Raw genomic sequence first — 14,278 nt, 5'->3', positions numbered from 1 at the left:
TTTGTACCACGTTTTTACTCCCATAAGTCTGAAGTAAAATCTTATTGTTGTTTTAGTTCCACCCTTTTATTCATGCTCTCTGTCTTTTTTAAGCTGCATGTGAACTGAATGAAATTTGTATCTGATCTCTCAGAAAAACCGTTTTTTGTGTAAGATTTGACCATAAATGTGTTCTTGTGACTTGTTCTCATGGGTCATTTTTGCAGGCTGAAAGGTGATCCAAAGTCTGAAATGTGTTTCCCTAAATCTGAGGGCACTTTTAGGACACACCAAAGAATTTCTCTTCCAAATGAAGTCATCAATTATCACTCATTTTACTCTATGCAGCATTTCTATGTTGACACCCTTAATCAGTTTGTGTTTAATTTATTATTGATGAATTAATAATAAGTTTGAAGCTCAGCGTTTCTGCTCCCTCTCCGCGTTGTTCTTCTCTTCTTTTCATCGGCTTCCTTCCCTCACTTTGACACTCATGTCACCTGTTTTTACACGTTAACAGATTCTTTTGTCCTCCTTCCATCCCCATCTCTCTCAGTGGAAGCAGCACTCGGTATTTTCCTGCTGAATGAACAGGACTCACATCTCCGGCTTACTGCTCCCCCTTTCTGCGGCTTCTCAGAACTGCTCTTACTGCAGTAGCTCACCCCCACTGTGTCCCCCGATCCAAAAAAAAAACAAAACGGCGAGGCTTCGATAAATACCGCAGGCTCCTTCCTGTCAGGATAATGTACCACTGTGAGCCACACCATCAGATCACATTACTGGAACTGGAAGGACGCCTTGTTTGCTGGAGGCGCATTTTCACTCCTGTTTCCTCAACTCTTTCTGCAGTATGTGGCGTTTGCGTCACTCTTCTTCATCCTCCTCTCCATCTCCACCTTCTGCCTGGAGACGCATGAGGCCTTCAACACCATCTACAACAAAACGGAGAACGTAACTGTGGGGAACTTCACGCACGAGGAGGTATGATGCATGTTCTGTTTGTTTGTTTTTTTTAGATTATTTTAATTCATTCACAACATAATTTGTATAACCTTTATTTATAAAAAGTCAGTTCATTATAGAGGTGGTCTCAAACCACAACACAAAAAGCATTTATTAACTATGTTGTTATTATGCAGTCCTGGTTATTCCAATAAAGCCAGATTATTTTACTGTAAACTAATGGCCTGAAAAAGCAACTAACAAATAGCAGATTTCAGTATAATCCCTGTAAACTGACATTGACAGTGGAGAGGAAAACATTTGGATGAAAACCTGCAGCAGAACCAGACTCAGTGAGCGGACGGCCTGCTGTGAGGGTCTGGGGTCTGAAGCGACTCACGCTCAAGTGACCACAAAAGTCAATGGAAACGCTCGTATGTGCACATCTCAGGGTTCCTTGTTCATAACTCTAACATTCACGCATCGCAAGTTTTAAAGTCCGTTTCTGCATAAAACTGGCGGCCATTGAACGCGCCTTGCAAGTTAAATCAGGTAGAAACTTTTACCAATCGGGGATGCAGATTTGGTAGTGACGATGGATGGCGTCCCTTTTCATTCAGGAAGTGCCAACTGTTTGAAAATCAATCATGGAGGAGAAATGAACAACTGGGGTTTGTGCTTAGCCAAAAGTCACATATCAGAACAGAGCTGTGAGAAGAAAAGTCTGGAGCAAGATTCATGAGATTTGCACCACTTTGACACTTCACCCCAAGGCTCCTCCCACTGTAGATGGCGGACATGCGCTGGTACAGGAAGCTTACCGGATAAATGATATAGGTATGCGATACAAAAGCATACAGGAAGATATAAGCTCAGAGGGAGCAAATGAACCAATGGAAAATCCCCAAAAAACCTGTAAAGAATGTATTTGTTGTAACTGTTAAGAACCTAGAAGACGGTTTGCACAAAGTCACCAAACATGTTGTAAGATTAAAAAAAAAAAAAAAAATTAATTGAAACAGTGAGAAAACCTGAGGACAGACAAACTGAAAACCCTGGAAAAGATAGTTATTGTTGCCAAAATAACATATAAATGCACAGGATGAGCTAAAAAAAAAAAAAAAAGCATATAATAAGCAACTTCAACAATGATACAGCTGGAAGGAGACAAACAGAAACACACTGGAACATCTGTCAGAAGAAAAGAGACATGAAAGTTAGTGACTGTCCCATACAATGCTCAAAAAATAAAGGCAACGCTTCAAAAACACATCCTTTACCCTTTATTTCTTTATCGGTGTGGGAAGGAAAAGACAAAGCAAAGGGAAATAATAAAGCATACGCCATGGACTTAATTCATATCAAACCTTTGGAGGCGAGATAATAAATGAAGCGTATGTTCCATGTTAAAAGAAAAGCTTCACATTCTGCTACTTTCAGAGGACAGTAGTGATGAGTTATTATTTAACTCCATTTTTACTTTTTGAAACAAATATATGGGGTAAGATAAATGTCAAAGTGAAACATACTGTGATGCAAACAAACATTTGAACACCCTGTGGTTCTGCAAGTTCCTTCCACAAGTCATGAAAGGGTCTGACATTTGCATCATTGTCCAGTGATAGACATAGTCTAAAAAATGTGGACATCACATTGCATGAGTTTCTTTAACATTTTTTTTTAATTTGAAATGGTTTATTTCAAGCAATCATACAAGAATAATACTCAAAAACATTATAATCATCAGTTATACATTCATACAATAACTAATCAAACTTAAGATAATCAGACATAAAATTAAATATTGCTTGAAAAGGAGTGGAAGGAAGCAAACTTCTATAATCCCTCCCCTGTTCTACCGTAATCATTTATTTCAAGATTTATCATTATGCGGTTCATAACTGCTATCAGACAGAATTAGTAATCTGAAGTATCAATAAAGCACAAAACAAAGAAGGGTTACTTCAATTATTATGTAAAAAATAACTATTTTAGAAAGCAACATAGCAAATGCAGATCAGTTATTCAAAATATATGCAGATTGTGTTACTAATAGAAAAATCATGTATAGGATTACAAAAATGATACTATATCAGTAAAATAGACATAACACTGTTTCAAAAATCTTCATAGCAAAAATTGACAAGTATCAAAGTTAATAATATGTGCAGAATTATGTCACATTAGGAAAAATCCTGAATCAGTTTTTGGAGCAAGTGAAGTAATATCATTAGAAAACAATCATTTAACCACCTTCAATAATTCATTAAGCATTTTTTTGTATAATAAGGCAATGCTGTGAAGTAAAATAAATAATCTGTTGAATGACCAAGGTTATTATTCCATCTTCTACTGATTAACAGCCGTTCTTTTGGGTTTGAACAGAGTTTATAGTTCTCTTCGATGTTATGTCTGCAGACATTAGATTAAGGTCCATATCCTCCTTCAGCTGTTATCAGCGGCACACATTTGTAAACATTTACATTCTATTGTAGTTTCATAAATGAGCCTTAGTACGCATGTGCACTTTTTTAAACAATGTGTGACTCGATAAATATGTCTGTAACCCTGTGATGTGTTTTTGATTGTAATTTATCCGACATGGGAACTCTGAATTGTTTATAGTGTGTCTTTGTCTTTTGCTCCTCAGATTGTGTATGAAGTTGTCACGGATGGTTGGCTGACGTATGTGGAGGGCGTCTGTGTCATCTGGTTCACCATTGAGGTGATGGCACGTGTCATCTTCTGCCCTGACAAGGCCGAGTTCTTCCGCAGCGCCCTTAACATCATAGACTTTGTGGCCATTGTGCCCTTTTACCTGGAGGTGGCGCTGAGTGGCCTCTCTTCCAAAACAGCCAAAGATATATTGAGCTTCCTTCGTGTGGTACGTTTTGTCCGCATCCTGCGTATCTTCAAGCTGACCCGACATTTTGTTGGCTTGCGGGTCCTGGGCCACACTCTGCGGGCGAGCACCAACGAGTTCTTGCTGCTGATCATCTTCCTGGCGCTGGGCGTCCTCATCTTTGCGACCATGATCTACTACGCAGAACGAATTGGAGCTGACCCAAACGACCCCACAGCTGCAGCCCACACTACCTTTAAGAACATCCCAATTGGCTTCTGGTGGGCTGTGGTGACTATGACCACTCTGGGTTATGGAGATATGTACCCGGAGACATGGTCAGGGATGCTGGTGGGGGCTCTGTGCGCCTTGGCAGGGGTGCTAACCATCGCCATGCCTGTGCCCGTCATTGTCAACAACTTTGGCATGTACTACTCTTTGGCCATGGCGAAGCAGAAGCTCCCGAAGAAGCGGAACAAGCACATTCCTAGGGCGCCTCAGCCAGGAAGTCCAAACTACTGTAAGCCAGATGCCCTTGCAATGGCAACCGCCTCTCCACACAGGCTCATGGGTAACGTAATCGGGCCGGGCATGGTGGGATCCGGCAGCATGATGGGCACCGGAGACTGTCCCCTGGCTCAGGAAGAGATCATTGAGATAAACAGGGCAGGTAAGTGGCAGAGCAGATGAAGATGACATACACAGTTTGACCAGAGTCGATAACCTTAAAACTGAAGTCCCACTATGATCAGCTCTTTGATCTTTTGTCAAAACGTTCTTGGCCTTTTAATTATGATCATGGAGTTTTTAGCCCAATTCGAAATATCTTTGTCATTTTTAGGACATAGTTTCTGCAGAGCGGCAGGAGTTTATTAAAAATTCACCTCTGAAATGTGGGCGGGACCTTTTGCAGGGGGGGACGCCTGCCTCCCTTTCTCCTCTCCATTGTGCAGTGGAACGCAGCAAGGAGGGTGTGGCCCGCCCAAAAAAAGCTCCTTTTAAAGGCAGTGTCACACAGCCACTACATACATTTTGTGCATGTTGCACGGATGGAAACGGGTCATCTTTCATATGAAAGACAGTACAAATAAACCACACAATGAAAATTAACGTAAAAGCCAAATCTGTCCCAAAATCTGTGCATCAATTACGTAGTTGGAATGTGATATGAGCGCTGTTTATGCGATATAAAAGTCATACATCGGCGGTTTTGCAAAGCCACAAATTTGCGTAGGCATCTTGCAAAAATTACGCACAATTGCAATTGTGCATATACATTACCGAATAAACAACGTGAAACACACGTAAACTACGTAATTCTCAACTGACCAAAAGTTTTGAACAGCTCAAACCGAATTCACGTAAAGACGGACACTGGAGCCTACTGACGAACGACAAACGTAAGAATCAGTTATGAGTTACGTAAGTCACGCAAGTATCACGACAAAAAAAAAAGACATACGTGGACAATGTGTTACAACCAATGGCTTTGTTTTGTTCACAAGCATTAAGTTCCGGGTCCAGATTTGTTTAAGGCTGGGGTGTTTTGTCTCTAAAAGTCACCTTCAAAAGCAAACGTGGGCAGCTCTAGCTGTGATGTGGTTGTGGTGTCCAGCAGGTTTCATCCTGCCCTCCTGAATTTTCATAGCAGCTTTCTAGAGGGAGATCATTTTGGGGTTCATGGGACTTACTTGTGTTTTTATCCAGATTTGATTTATTACTGAGATGTAAAACTCTTAATCTGATGTAAAAGCTGCTTTTTTAAAGAGGGGGGGGGGTATCAGTAAGCTGATAAAAATAGGCCAATTTACCCTTTTTATCAAAAAAATAATAAAATGAAGCCAATAAAAATTCAATTGTAAAAAAAATCTAAAAGCAGAAGAAAGTGACATAATGGAGACACGGTATTTACCTCTGTGCTGAAGTGGGTTGAGCTTTATTTTGGAATAAGTGGTATGCTCTGTATTCCTTTAAATTGCACCTAAGTGCCCCCCCCCCCCGTGACAGTCTGTGGCAAAACCTAAAAAAAGCAACAGAAGGACGGCGTGCTGCAGAAACAGCCCCACTTTTTAACAGCCTAACCTGCTGTTAAAATCGTGTTTAGACTCAGAGCCTCTAAATTATTTCGATAAAATCCAGTTTAACAAATCCTTTTCCAGATTTTTCTAGGGATTTTTGTTTTGTTATTTTATTTCTTCTCTAAAAAAGAGTGCTACTTTGATTTCCTTATATAAAAGGTTTTTCATTTTACCTTATTTGAAGACAGTTAATAGATTTTCTCCCTGATTTCAAATCATTTTATAAACCCATATGCCGTAAAGCGATTGTTTGAGGATACATTTTGAATATGCTATATTTCTGGCTAATTATGTTATAGCCTCAGAAGTTAATAATCCCAGTTCTAAATATTATTCAGTGAAAGTAAAGATGCTGACTAAAGGTTTGATCTCCACGCTCAGCTGCTGTTTCTGACAGATTTCCAAGCTCTAAATAACTTGCTGATGTCCTCGTTCTTCTTAAAGTAGAGTACTTTAAAAATAGTTTGTAATTTATGATAGGATGAAAACAGAAGGGGGAAAAAAAGTTTAACTTCCTCTTGATTTACATTTACGTCATCAGCCTTTTTACGGCGCCCAAGGAGAGAAGGCGGCAGGATCGTCTCAGAGTCACAAATGTCCATTGCGATCCAGCTGAGAACTGCTGTCTTGCAGGTTCCCAACAAGCCCACATTGGGGTGGTGGGGGGTGAGGTGTGGCATTGACATGTCGGAGGCCAGAATTTGCTCCTGTGCTGTGAAAATCTGGGATTTGTTGATGGTTAAGGAGCATCAGCTCCAAATCTCTGCACTGAGATCGCCTCCAGTGATGAAAATCCTTGTTATTCCAGTGAGGAAGATGCTGCCCCGCACCATCACACTCCCTCCACCTATCTATTCAATTACATACCTAATTCAGTTACAGCTGACAGGACCCAAACTTATGGCCGAACAATGGCAGGACTTCATATTGTTATAAGAACTGTCAGGGGGAGGAATGGGTCGTCTTTGGTGTTGACTTTTATGAGCCGCCACTTTACGGCTTGTTTCTGTGGGATCACACCAAATACCCCGTCCCTCAGGTTTCTGTTCTTCCAAATGTGTCTCCAGTTCAAAGGGAAATTCAGCAATAGCTGGAAAAGGGACTTGCAGAACACAAAAGTTATTTCTTTTAGTGCCAAATCTGTATTGAAAAGACTTCCCTGCCCATCCTCTGCATCGGCAGCTTTCTAAATCTTTTTTTCCAACATTCTTTCACTCTCCAATTCTTTATTTTTTTGTAGTATTTTTGCAGTGTCACTGCTTTGTCGGGTCTAAAGCTGAGATCAAGAGTTAATTAAGTGAGAAATACTTGAGGACTAAAAGTCTGTCGCAAAAATCTATTTTTCTTCATAAATTGCATTTTCTTTTTTAAATCAGTGTAATTTGATCAAAAACCATTCAAGCCTTCAAGGGTTTGATCACATAAATTAGAAGAAAGAGGGAGGACGTCTGTTGGCCAAATAGAGCCATAACTGTCTCTTAGGACTGGTTTCAAAGGTTTAGAAAGACACAGAATGGTAAAGTCCACTGCTGTTCATGTTTTGTTCTTCTGTGTTAACGTGTTAACGGGATGTCCCACTAGAGAGTGGGCTTTATTTCCTCCCTGACTCCACCTCTCAGTAATGGCTCCATACTCTTTTTTTGTCACGCTACACCCACTCAAACGCCCTCTTGTCAGACTCCAAGCAGAACGGGGATGCAGCAGCAAGCGCAGCAGCTCTGGCCAACGAGGACTGCCCCACCATCGACCAGGTCCTGGGAGACGAGCGCAGCCCGGCCACCGGGGGCCTGGGCTCCAACACCAGCCGTGAGCGCTACCCTCACGACCGGGCCTGCTTCCTGCTGAGTGCAGGGGAGTTCCAGCGCACCACGGACGGGAATGTTCGCAAAGGTAGGACGGGGCAGGGGACGGGTGGCACCACACTCACAACCGGGAGCCTTTATCTGTTTGCTTGGTTGTGATGATAACAATGTGAGGTCATCAAAAACATCAAGAAAGTGCCTGAATCGGTCACCGGAAGAAAAAACGAAATCAATCAGAAACAATATTTTGTTCAATCTCACGTGAGAATGAACAAAATATTGAGAATTCTGCACTGAGGTGGATAAATAGGCTGTCATCCAAGTGTGCACTGTGCTGTTTGAGTCCTAAAAGACATTATCTCAGTCAATTAAGAGGAATTCTTTGGAAAACCCAGGGTTCATAAGTCTCCAGGCGCGGGTCTTTCATGTTGGTCTAGTCGTACATTGAGGCTTGGTGCTGCTCTTATCACCACGAATTAAGTTTGGAAAATTCTGCTTAACTTTCCATGATGTAGACAAACATTCTTTAATTCCTACTGTCACCTTAGGCTCCAAATAATCCTCAAACCCGGAAAGAGAAATCATCTGTTTCTGCGTAAAATCTCTTTGGGTTTTGTGGTTTTGCTCATTTGGACACATCTGTTAAAACCGTGTTCAGAGCAGGTTACACATCACAAACATCAGCAATCCAAAAACGGTCTCTTTGGCATTTGGCTTATGGCCCCAAGAAGTCATAAACCTCAGATTCAGTGAGAAACTAAGTTAAACAGCGTTTATATGTATATATTTTTAAGATGTCCTAATAGAAATGAGTTCAACTTCCAAGCTTTGCCCTAAAACATTTCTTTCGATAACCCCCAAGGTCCAAATGTCATTTAAGGTCACATTCAAACTGAACCAAGTTCGTTGGTTGTTTGATACAATTCTGCAGGAACAAAATTCATTAGCAGTCTGATTTAGTCTTTTTTTAATGAATGTGTAAGTTTCCATTTATTTCAGACACATGTATGAGTTATTCCATCATAAACAGAGATGACCCGGCCCTTAATTCCACCCCCACACCCGTTGGACCATTTCTAGTTGAACCGTTTTTGATCAGGACCTCAGCAGACACCTACAGGTTTCCCACAGCTCCATGACATCTTGACATCATCAATCTGAACTGAATGGCAGTGACCCCCACCCCCACACTCTTTAACATTAGATTTAACGTAAGATTTTAGGAGTTTTGCTCATTTCAAAGAAGCCAAAAGTCAAAACCTCATATGCATCCATAGTAACGTCAAGTCCTTTTCATGTCTGGAAATGTAGGTTATTTTATCATTTGAAACAACAAATTTTCATTTTCACTGATTCCTATTTACACCAAAAACAGTTCTGGGCGGTTAAAATAGTTTCAAACTGGATTAAAAGTCGGTTTTAGGCCACGCCTCCATCTATCCATTCCTCTTTGTTTTCATCAGTCTGAGAGGGAGAGGCGGGGCCAAGACTGACAGGTACAGGCATCTCTTCCATCCCACAGAGCCACAATCCCAGACTGGATCCATTTTTCAGGACTCTTTGCTTTCAGAAATGTAGAATGAATGGAAACAGACCAAATATTGACATATGTGAGACTGCAGAACAATCCTGTAGAATCAGGGGGGGTTCAGATTTTAAATAAAAGCTCCAGAAATTTAGCAGGATGCTATTAGAAGTGATAAAGATCGGGAAACGGAACACCTGCAGCAGCAACAGATGATGAAGAGCTGCCGACTGAGGTTCATGACATGTTTGAACTTAGCATCCTTCCTGTCCATCTAGAAAATGTAGAAAGTCTCTCATTTTATGACTTTATTTTTCAGCTTTCTGTTGATGTTTGTCAAAAACATCTCTCTTATATAAATTATAATATGTTTTTTTTATTCCCAGCTCTCAGTGTGTTTCCAAACCTCACTATGTAGAAGCTAAAGTCTTTTCATCCTTACTAGGATAAAAAGTGTCAACTTTAGCTTAGAATTAGGTTAAATTCGAACTAACTTCTTTCATTGTAGCATGTAGTCTTAGTCTTCTCTGTTCTGGCTTTTGTTTGTTAATCATTTTTAGAAAAATATGAAACATCATAAAATGATTTAGACAAATATTTTTTATAAAAATAATCTCTAACTCAGGTTTCAGTTTATTGGACAGGAAATACAATCCCACCATGGTTTGAGGATAAAGTAATGGGCAGTGTGTTGCTCTTCTGTACACTGATGTCTCTGACTGTGTGAACTTTAGTGTACAAATTCAGACCAGATCCAACCAGAACCAGATCTTTCTGCCCGTCTGGGTCACCTGAAGGCCGCGTGGCCGTGAAGAAAACAGCTCCTCTGCTCTGATGTGTGCTGCTTTTGTGTTACTGTCTCCCCAGGTTGTGTCTTGCTTTTGTTGGTGGGCTCTTGTCGGTCTGTGTTACACTGTCATCTTTTGTGTTTCTCTGTTTTGTGTTTTCTGTCTGTGTGTGTCTGTGTGCAGCTGTCTTCCCCTCCTCTTGCTCCTCTTCCTCTTCCTCCTTCTCCTCCTCACACCCGGTCTCTTCTCACTCTGGTACTTACAGATAGGGTAACGCTCCTCCAAGCCTGGGCAGTTACACTTTCTCAGTTTGGCTCACAAAACACACAAAGAGTTTCCAGGATGTTTTGGTCAAATCTGGTAAATAATTCGATTATTTAGGTGAAATGTGTAGCCATCTTAGATTACTAATTCACTTCACTGTGGCAGCTGACAACAGGACCAGGAGCAGGACTGGCACCAGCAGCATGTCCAGGACATTTTTATTGGGGGGAGGGGTAGGGGGTGGGCTTTGTAAGAGAAAGAACAATGCAGAAACTTTGCAAGCAAAACAAAAACAAACAACTGTTTATTATTAGTCCAACCACAATGTAATAAAACTGCTCAGCAGCCCAGCAGCTGGGATAGGCTCCAGTACCCCTATGACCCTATAATGGAGTAAGAGAGTTTAGAAAATGGATGGATTGAGGTTCAGGCCATAAATCGGGTTAAAAATGGACCCTGCAGACAGCTGCACTGTAGATGGGGCATTTCTTCTTCTGCAGCATTTTTCAGACCCACAAATGCAGTCAGGGGGCAGCAGTGGGGCAGTACTATCCTAGGCACTTTAACATTGGGAGTTGGGTCATCTAGACCAGTGTTTTTCAACCTTTTCTGAGCCACGGCACACTTTAACCTTAAAAAAATCCCGCGGCACACCAGCATCCAAAAATCTAAAAAAACAAGATGAAACTCATCGTCTGTATTGATCTACAGCCCCTCCCTCCACAATCTCACATGCATTTTTGAGATAATTGTTGCAGAAAAAGCTGGAAGCTGCAGCTGTTTTTTTCTAAAAGATGCAATAAAAGTTAAGTTAGAAGATTTAAAAACAGTTTGATGTGTGTTCGTTGGTTTCAAGACGTTTAACAACAGATCTCCTTGTGCGCTGTCACTCTCACAACCCAATGCATCATGGGAGATGTAGTGCAGAAAACGTCCGGAGATCGGTTTTCGGAGCTTCATTGTTTTGTTCACTTGTTCCACGGTCTGATACCGGATTCTGTGGAAAGATACACCGCTAAAGACGAGCTTTAGCTGGTATTTTTGTTAGAACTGGTCAGACTGATGACATGTGATTAAGCCCCCCAAGAATGATTGGTGGAGACAGTTAAAGGGGCGGGAATTTTCCAAAATACAGCCGAAGCTACAGCTGAATCGCGGTACTGTACCGTCATTCTTATCAAAATGTCTTTAATAAAATAAAATAAACGCAAAGAAAAAGTATTTTACAATCTTTTATATTCTTAACTCCTCAGTGTTTTATCAGGGCCTGTTTGGATGAACAGAGAGCTGATTTCCTGGAGATGGGAAATGTTTTTAGATCAGTTAATGAGGGGAATTTCCCACGGCACACTTGACCATCTCCTACGGCACACTAGCGTGCCGCGGCACACTGGTTGAAAAACACTGATCTAGACCCACTAGACAGTGCTCTTACATGAAATCTTTCCACCTTTATCCACCTTTGTCATGGTAGGGAGAACACGTCAATGTAAGGGTGGGGTCATCTAAGATAGCACAAGGGTTAAAAGCAAACATGTGAGTTAGTCACTTATTTACCAGTTTTTCCAGCCTGTGAAACTGATTAGATATAAAAAAATATTGAAAATATTTGATTCATAAATAAAAGGTCAAACAGGAAGACATTTTTTGAAACATGTGCCAGAGTGACAACAGCCTTTCAGCACTGGTCAGCCAGTGGTCGTCTGGTAACTCAGTTCGCTCGTCTGAACTGAGCTCACATGGGTTTGCACAGCCGTCAGAGACACGTGTCTGATTTGAGCAGCTGTTCCAGAACTTTAGTTCTGGATTTGCTCTGTGGGCTGCAGAGGAACACCCACTGTTGAGCTGTGAAACGGTCGGCCCAGTCACCAGAGAGTTCCACACTTCTGTCAACCCGTCAAACAGGACGGGGTACAGAGAAAGCAGCGCGGTGCACCTCAGCACCGCGGGACCAAGGAAGTCCGTTTGCTCCTGGCAACTGGGTCGACCAGAAAAATCTGGCTGCTTGATCAAATAGATGGCAGCAGGAGGCAAGTGGATAGATTAACAGAGAGTTAGAGAGACAGACGGATGGACAAAGAAAAAGGCATGGATGGAAAGACAATTGGACAGACAGATAGACAGACAGATGAACAAATAAACAGACACAGACGGACGGACAGACAGATGGACAAAGAAAAAAACAGATGGATGGACAGACAGGCAGATAAATGGACAGACAGACAGATGTCGAGATGTCAAGCAGATGGATGAAAAGACAGATGGACAGACAGACATATAGGCAAAGAACAGACAGATAGACGGACAGACAGATGGACAAAGAAAAATACATGGATGGAAAGACATTAGGACAGACAGAAAAAGACAGATGGATGGACAGACAGGGATAGAAATGTACAGAAAGGCAGATGGACAACTGACAGGTGGGCAAAAACAGACAGATGGATGAAAGACAGTTGGACAGACAGAAAGACAGATTTAGGGATAGACAGATGGCCAAACAAATAGACAGAGGGATGAAAAGATAGTTGGACAGAAAAACAGATGAACAGACAGACAAATCGATGGACAGACAGAAAGACAAGTGGACAGACAGACTAATGGACAACCAGAAAGATGGACGGAGAGACGGTTGGACAGACAAACAAATGTTATCAGAGCACTGATGCGCATGCAGGTAAGTGGAACCAGGTGTTGCGCAGACTCGGAGTGGTGGCAGTGTTTGCTGTGATGTGATGCTCGGCTTCAAACAAACTCAAAAAACTGCAGGACAACCCCCCCCCCCCCCCCCCCCCCGCCCCATTAAAAAAAACTGTGCTTCATTTACCTTTTCTCTCTGACTAACTCAGAGGATAAATGGAGCACTGCCACTCGTCTCTAGGCTTTTAGAGCGCAGACGGGCCTCTGAACGCTCCTCTTTCTTTCCTTCTTGCCCCCCCCCCCCTTCCCTCCTCCCACCACACCACTGGCATTAGGACAGGCTGTGCTGGAAGAGATTCATTACAGCAAATCATGTCAGAGCCTTTATGGCGACAGAACATGCAGGGGGCAGGGAGGAAGAAACGCATCCACAGGATGGCAGTGCTACATAAACCCGTCTATCTATCTATCTATCTATCTATCTATCTATCTATCTATCTATCTATCTATCTATCTATCTATCTATCTATCTATCTATCTATCTATCTATCTATCTATCTATCTATCTATCTATCTATCTATCTATCTATCTATCTATCTATCTATCTATCTATCTATCTATCTCAGTTTCTTTTACTTAAATAAAACATATTGGGCTGCATTTCAAAAAGACCCCCCCCCCACACACCCCTCCAGCCAAATTTCCACCTGCGATGCACAAAAGAAAACAACAAGTTCAGCTGTTTTGTTGAGAAAAGTCCTGCAGATGAACACCTGAACGCGTTATTGCTGTAAGGCAGAAAAACCTCTTAGCTGTCACCATTTAAAGAACTTGACCCCAAAATGTCAGGCGCGGGGGGGCACAGGAAAGTGGGACACACCTTAACAGACTTGGGGGGATGACTGTCCCATAAGGGGAACAATCATAGGATGTTACAGATGTAAGGACCACCATGCCTTCCTAATGAACACCCCCTCATATGTAAATGTGCTTTGCGTTCAGCCACCCTAAAGAGGAAACTTAATTCTGCCACTTGTTTTCAGGATCTTATCCGTTCAGTCGTGGCACAAAACTCCTGGCCATAGGTGAGGACAGGAACATTGGTTGACCAGGAAACCGACGGCTCAGCCACAAAAAATGTTCCAAACATAATTTTATTCACCTGGTTTACCAGGTCACCAGAAGCAGGTCAAAGTCGTTCCCCTAAACTTAAATGTTGTGGTTCCATCCAAACCTTGTCATGCTTTGGATGCAGCAGTCACCCCCACCTCCCCACCCTGCTCCTCTGACACACCTAGCATTGACGTTCTCAGGTCATTCTTCTCCATGAACCTCCAGACTCATCGACCGTCATGTGGTTTATGCACGACAACGACATGACGAGGTCCAGACCGATAAAACTTTCTGCTTTCCT

General features: G+C 41.9%; 1 protein-coding gene and 1 long non-coding RNA gene across 5 annotated transcripts in view; both read left to right on the top strand.

Annotated features, from left to right (window-relative positions):
- LOC105354654 (uncharacterized) overlaps positions 1–14,278 on the top strand; it is a 135,877-nt gene that overhangs the window by 58,754 nt on the left and 62,845 nt on the right. The window lies entirely within an intron of this gene.
- LOC101168545 (voltage-gated potassium channel KCNC1) overlaps positions 1–14,278 on the top strand; it is a 61,006-nt gene that overhangs the window by 31,820 nt on the left and 14,908 nt on the right. For 3 of the 4 annotated variants that reach the window (XR_013657630.1, XM_023957820.2, XM_078951098.1), the window contains exons 2-4: positions 832–963; positions 3,575–4,436; positions 7,522–7,734. Coding sequence is in view for 3 of the 4 variants with exons in the window: in XM_023957820.2 (XP_023813588.1) it covers positions 832–963; positions 3,575–4,436; positions 7,522–7,734 (1,207 nt within the window). In the remaining variant the exon portion in view is untranslated. Of the gene's footprint in view, positions 1–831; positions 964–3,574; positions 4,437–7,521; positions 7,735–10,142; positions 10,430–14,278 lie in introns of those variants that run through there. The other variant, XM_078951099.1, reaches the window with a different exon arrangement.

Source organism: Oryzias latipes, chromosome 8, assembly GCF_053564925.1.
Source record: "Oryzias latipes strain Hd-rR chromosome 8, Olatipes_Hd-rR_3.1".
In the NCBI taxonomy this organism is placed as follows: Eukaryota; Metazoa; Chordata; class Actinopteri; order Beloniformes; family Adrianichthyidae; genus Oryzias; species Oryzias latipes.
The sequence above is the reverse complement of the archived record's forward strand: the minus strand, read 5'-3'. Positions and strand labels throughout refer to the sequence as shown.